This window comes from Delphinus delphis, chromosome 1, assembly GCF_949987515.2.
Source record: "Delphinus delphis chromosome 1, mDelDel1.2, whole genome shotgun sequence".
In the NCBI taxonomy this organism is placed as follows: Eukaryota; Metazoa; Chordata; class Mammalia; order Artiodactyla; family Delphinidae; genus Delphinus; species Delphinus delphis.
In genome coordinates, this window is record NC_082683.1 from 179654136 (window position 1) to 179660266 (window position 6131).

The 6131-nt window shown below is 44.5% G+C and overlaps 1 protein-coding gene across 2 annotated transcripts in view; it reads right to left on the reverse strand.

Annotated features, from left to right (window-relative positions):
• Positions 1 to 5865, reverse strand: part of DENND1B (DENN domain containing 1B) — a 251610-nt gene extending 245745 nt beyond the window's left edge. For both annotated transcript variants that reach the window (XM_059998790.1, XM_059998789.1), the window contains exons 1-2: positions 5752 to 5865; positions 3693 to 3757 (exon numbers count right to left, since the gene is read on the reverse strand). In XM_059998790.1, coding sequence (XP_059854773.1) covers positions 3693 to 3757; positions 5752 to 5768 — 82 coding nt within the window. In that variant the 5' untranslated portion in view covers positions 5769 to 5865. The remainder of the gene's footprint in view (positions 1 to 3692; positions 3758 to 5751) is intronic.
• Between the last annotated feature and the right edge of the window lie 266 nt (positions 5866 to 6131).

Genomic DNA, 6131 nt, shown 5'->3' on the forward strand with positions numbered 1-6131 from the left:
GCTGGAGCAGAAGCTACCAGGGAAGCTGTCCTGCCAGGAAAACATCCACGAGGAGACGCCCCAGCCAGCCGGGCGGACACCACCAGAACCCCATCCACTAACACAAAGGGGACGCGGTAGGAAACACTACCAACCCCACTCACAGCAATGCTTCAATCTGTGGGGCCCTTCACATGTGCTCTAAAATGTGTCCTTTTCAAAAAAATCAATATACTGCCTTTGAAACAAGTCCAAACAGCAACAGATGAGATGATGAGCATCACCTCACCAGAGCCGGATGTATCAAGTTATAGTTCAGCACCGCCATTTCCAATCGTAACTAAAACTCAGTTAACGACGGTCTGTCTCTGAAGATATTTATGACGTAAATTATTTGGGATAAATAAGTTAAAACTTCTCTATTAATAAGTAAACAAGAAACATGCCAAATATCTTAATGTAATATGACCAGTCTTAGCATAAACCAAGTTTACCCTGAGCATCATATTTTCTACTGGATCAAACAGATAGTCATCAAAAAACTACTCCAGGGGGGCTTCCCTGGTGGCGAAGTGGTTGAGAGTCCGCCTGCCGATGCAGGGGATGCAGGTTCGTGCCCCGGTCCGGGAGGATCCCACATGCCGCGGAGCGGCTGGGCCCGTGAGCCATGGCCACTGAGCCTGCGCGTCCGGAGCCTGTGCTCCGCAACGGGAGAGGCCACAGCAGTGAGAGGCCCGCGTACCGCAAAAAAAAAAAAAAAAAAAAATACACCAGGGCTTCCCTGGCGGCGCAGTGGTTGAGAGTCCGCCTGCTGATGCACGGGACGTGGGTTCGTGCCTCTCGTGACCTACTTCTAGACTTCCTCTCCTATGAAATATCAAGTTTCCTTATTATTTAAATTGGTTTTATATCTGTACCCTGAAACATCCTAACTTACACATTTTGTTTTATCGGTCCATTACTACATAAGAATATCATCCATGTTCATGTAAATGTTAGCCAAAAAAACCGTATCCTACTTTAAACAAACTGATACGTATATGAGACTCATTAGATAAATAGGTTTCATTGACAGTTAAATAAGAATATTCCAATAACTTATTTTAATAATTTCTGGACATTTTGCCCTTCAATATTTATCAATACAATAGAAAACTAACAAAAAAAATTTAGAAACATCAAACTCTCAATTTGACATAAAATTTTAGTTATACAGTAGCATCACTTTTTAGAGCATAAAAAGTGTAACTTGTTAGGCCCTAAAATGTTAGTTATATTCATAAATTTAAGTCACAATCAAAAAAGAACAGTTGTTAATGCTTTTTACATAGTTAGTTGAATTTAGCTTTTTAAAAAATCTTTTGAATTTGGTGCCGATGAGCCATTTTAATGGAATACATGGGTAGAATGGATTAATTGCACCCTACAGAGAAGCCAAAGTGCTTATTTTAACCATTTATTATATTTCCAACTTCATCATGCTGGATAAATGGTTAACATACAAATGAAGATGTTTCTGATGAGTAGCGATTTAACAATAACAACAGCAAAAAAGCAAGAAGGTAATAAAAGAAGGGCAGAAGTAAAAGATACCAACTGAAATGACCAGTTCCTGAAAAATGGAAAAAAGGCAGAGGGCGGAAGTAAGGAGTAAACCGCGCAGGAGTCTGCATGGAAAGTCCGAATCCCTCTCACACACACACAGAGCGGGTGTTCCATAAGGTAGGTCCATGCTTTCATCAAGATCACATTAGCATGCATTTAAAATTACAGAGAAACCATGTTTGCCAAAGGAATTTAGCCTGTTTTACAAACACATCAGGTCGGCACTACTTCACACACCTTAGCTGATGCTATGGTAGGTACTGTGAAGATTTATTCATATCAAATATACTATAAGAACAGATTTAAATTGGAGCTAAAAATAATAATAATAACGTATCCATTGGCGTCTTCAAAGAGAACTTACTTGGGCCTGGAAAGAACGTAAACAGACCAATGTTAATACATATAGGACAACAAAAGATTACCTTTTTAATCGGAGAAAGCTCACGTACAACCTAGGATCAGTCCCCGCCTGGGGAAAAACCTGACCACAGCTGCAACTCACATGGGCCTAAGTGCAGCAGGCAGGGCTGGGGGAGCCAGGAAGGTGTCTGACTTCCTACCTAAAATTAGCCAGGCCCACTTCACCACAGCTGGGTTAGGTTCCTCTATTTTAAGGTGTGCAGCCCCAAATTGCTTAGGAGTATATAACTGCTGGCCGGTTTCAGGAGCTAAGAGTGTCGAGAGACTTTCCACCAAGCCTTGAGAGTGGACAACTAGCCTGGACAAAAATTCCACACTGAATCATCAAGCTGTCTGGGGTCTAAGTACACTGGCAGTGAAATCATACACTGGAGATATCCATGAAAGCATATCGCCCAAGGGCACAATACGAAGGAAATGAGCAAGAAGAGACGTCCCTTACTCTTTTCCACCACCCAACACACACACACACACACAAACACACAAACACACACACACACACACGCAGGATAAAAGTAAGGGAGAAACTGACAAAAATTCATGATCCTAAAGTGTTCTTGTCCTTTCAGGAAATTATATAGAACTGACAGCTGAAACCCTTCCAAGTAATGTCCCGTGATTGTTTTTTGTTTTTTTGTTTTTTAAAGTGTGCAATTCAATGGCATTTAGTACATTCACGGTCTGGTACAATCCCAGCCACCTTTATCTAATTCTGAAACATTTCCATCACTCTAAAACAAAACCTCCTACCCATTTAAACGTTTCTTCACATCTCCTTCTCCCCTCAGTCCCTGGCAACCTATTTACCTATTTTGGATATTGCATATAAATGGAATCATAACAATATGTGACCTTTTATATCTGACTCCTTTCACTTAGCATAAATGTTTTCAAGGTTCATCCACATTGTGGCATGTATCAGCACTTCATTCCTTTTTATGGCTGAATAGTATTCCGTTGCATGTATAAACCACAATTTGTTTATCTGTTCATCCACTGATGGGCCTTTGTGCTGTTTCCACCTTTTGGCTATTGTCAGTAGCACTGCTGTAGACATGCGTGTACATGTATTTGTCTGAATACCTGTTTTCAGTTCTTTGGGGTACATACCTAGGAGTTCAATTGCTAGATCATATGGAAATTCTATTTTTAACTTTTTGAGGAACCATCAAACTGTTTTTCACGAGCCTGAACCATTTTACACTCCTACCAATGTCCCATGACTCTTTACCTCCCCGTGAAAGTCCTAGGCTCCCGGAGTGAACCCCATGGAGTGGGTACTCAGTTCACATTCTGCATTTGGGAAACATTAGAAGGGAACTGGTGCCGCTCCCATTTGTACAGGCGAGAAATTTTTTGCTAGCATTTAAAAAAGGAGCTGAATTTTCAAAAAAAAATGAAAAATGAAAAGGCATGCCCTTCCACCAAAACTAACAATAACTTCATCAACCAATGGTAAAGTTAAGTTGTAAGTTACATGGCCTTTACATACACCTGAAATTTAAGCTGCACAGATAACATTCTGGATTGCTACCACCTCGTGGCAAAGACTTAGCATCTATTTTATTACCAGAACTTGAGACACTAGACACAGAATACACATTTAATTCAGTACGATCCTGATGCCACCACGTTCTGGTCGTCTACAACAATAGCGCTTGTTTTGAATTAGCAAACACACATACCTTCATCTTCTGAGGCATGACATTTCACTCTCAATACCAAGTCAAAGGTTCTTTCTGGATTTTCCCTAAAAGAAAAAGAACTTTGTTATTTTTATCTCCTATAACAAAGTTTATATTTTCTTAACTTTAAAAATTAATCTCCTTCTTGTCTCAGTATGTTCCATATAACTACATGACCACAGCGTAGAAGTAGTAAAGTGTTTTCCTAGTTCAGCAACTTAAGAACCCTGAGGCTTAGGAGCCTGGAGTCTTGGGGCAAAACATTTAACCTCTGAGCCTGTTTTCTTACCTATAAAGTACCCTGTTCACTTCAAAGAATAATAATGGTGAGGATTACAAATCAAATAATACAAGTGGAAGTACTTTATAAAGTATTAAGTGCTGTATAAATATAAAGCATTGCCTTTATCTTACTGAATCAAAACCGGAAAGCCAGCACATTCCTAAGTGTCTCTACCTTTCCCTGCCAGCAGAGTTTGACAGCCGGTTCTCCAGCTTTCTTCAAAGGACTTGCAATACAGGTGTAAATGAACACCTGGTTCCACCTGCCATGTTCTAGAGCACCATGAGTCATTCATAATGTTCCTTAAATGCAATACTTCGCACATACTTTTCTTGAGATATAATAATTACAGCACATAAGCATGTTTAAAGTGCCAAACTAAACATAGCCTCCAAGGCCAACCAAAAAAAGCCTTATTTTACGTCAGTTATCTTTGGGGAAATTGGACATCTGCCTCAATACTTGGATTTTATCACTAAGAACAGTGACGCTTTGCTTCATTCAAGAGTTATCTGCATCTTCACTAACTGCTCATACATTCAACATAGTCTCTGCTTTATTTCAAAAAGCAAATTGAAACCTACTGAGACATCTGTTTTAAAAACATAGTTCTGGGTTTTTTTTTAAACTTAGTTCTGTTTTAATCTCTTTCTGCCAGAAGATAAAAGGTCAAAGTCTGATACCACAAAGTCCATGTGATCAAAGTGTTAATATATTTCAGTTATTCCTGCCAAGGAGACCTTAGTGTCTTTGTGTGCACTGGCTGTTTGTAATATGCACTTCCTTCAAGAAACTAATGGCAGCTTTGGCTTCTAAATAAACATTTGATTTTTTAAAAATTTATTACAAGAATCTAGAAACATAGGAAGCGACAACCCACATAAGTTTATTTGCAAATAGAAGTTTCCTCAGCCCTCCCACGATTCACTTGCTTCAATGGGAATAATCAACCTGGACCCTCAGTCAGGTGACCTTCCCTCCTAAGCCGGTTCAGGTCAAAAGGTCCACTTTTCACGTCATGCACCTAGCAACCCACCCCCCGCAAGATATCAAACACTGAAGAAAACAATTCTAAATCACACAATTTTCCTATTTTCGTAATAGTCTTTAGGATCTCTCAAGTGTAAATAATAAATATCGATTCTATTATACTGAGAAATTTTAAAGGCCTTTCACGCTAAAAGAAAAATACACGATATTCACGATTTTAAACTCGGAGGAAGGGAGGGTTAAGGGGGGCGGGGGAAGAGAAGAAAAATGGAATTCTTTGCAAACTAAGTTTCTGTAGCAAAATATAAAACTCATGCCTCTAAGGTACCCAAAAGAAAATCACCACACTTAACACAAATAGCTTTCTGCCTAATTCGTCTCCTAAAGAAAAGCCTCCCCTGGTGGGTACCGGAGCCAACACATCAAAACACCACCACCGCCCACCCAGCCTCCCAGACCCTCTGGCAGGGACCAGCGGCCGTATTACCGCACACGGGGGCCCCTTTCAGGTCCTAAGAAGATGCGTAAAAAGAAAGACCTGGGACCGCGCCGGGAAGACACCTCACACCCGCACCGCGCGGCCCGGCGCGGCGCGGGCGCCCGGCTGTCACGTCCGACCCGCGGCCCAGGACCCGCAGCGGCCGCGCCGGCGCCCAGGCCTCCGCGTCGGGCCGCGCGTCCCCGCCGCCCGCAGGCTCCGCGGCCTAGGCCGTCCGGGGACCCGGGGGTCCTGGGGCCCGGGGTCGGGGTACCGAGGTGGGGCCGCTGCCCGCCGCCCGCACTCACTTGGTCCTGCAGTCCATGGCTGCATGTCGCGGGGGCCGCCCCGCCCCGCCGGCCGCCGCGGGAACGGCCGCTCAGAGCCCGGCGGCCGCGGCCCGGCGGTGGAGCTGCGCCCGCCCCGCCCCCACGTCCGGTGACCGCGCGGCCGCCGCCCCCGCCGCCCCCTCGCGCCGGCCTCACGCTGCCTGCACCTTCAGCGAACCAGGAAGTCGGCGGGCGGGGCCGCAGCCGGACCGCCTCACCTGGGCCGCACGGCCCGCCGGCCCCCGCGGGGGGGGCGGGGGGCCGGGCCGTGGGCGGGCGTCTGGGGGCCCCCCTAGGGGCCTGCCCGGTGGCCCGCGGGCCGCTGTTAGGCCAGACTGCAAGTGCCCCGCGTCCTGAGC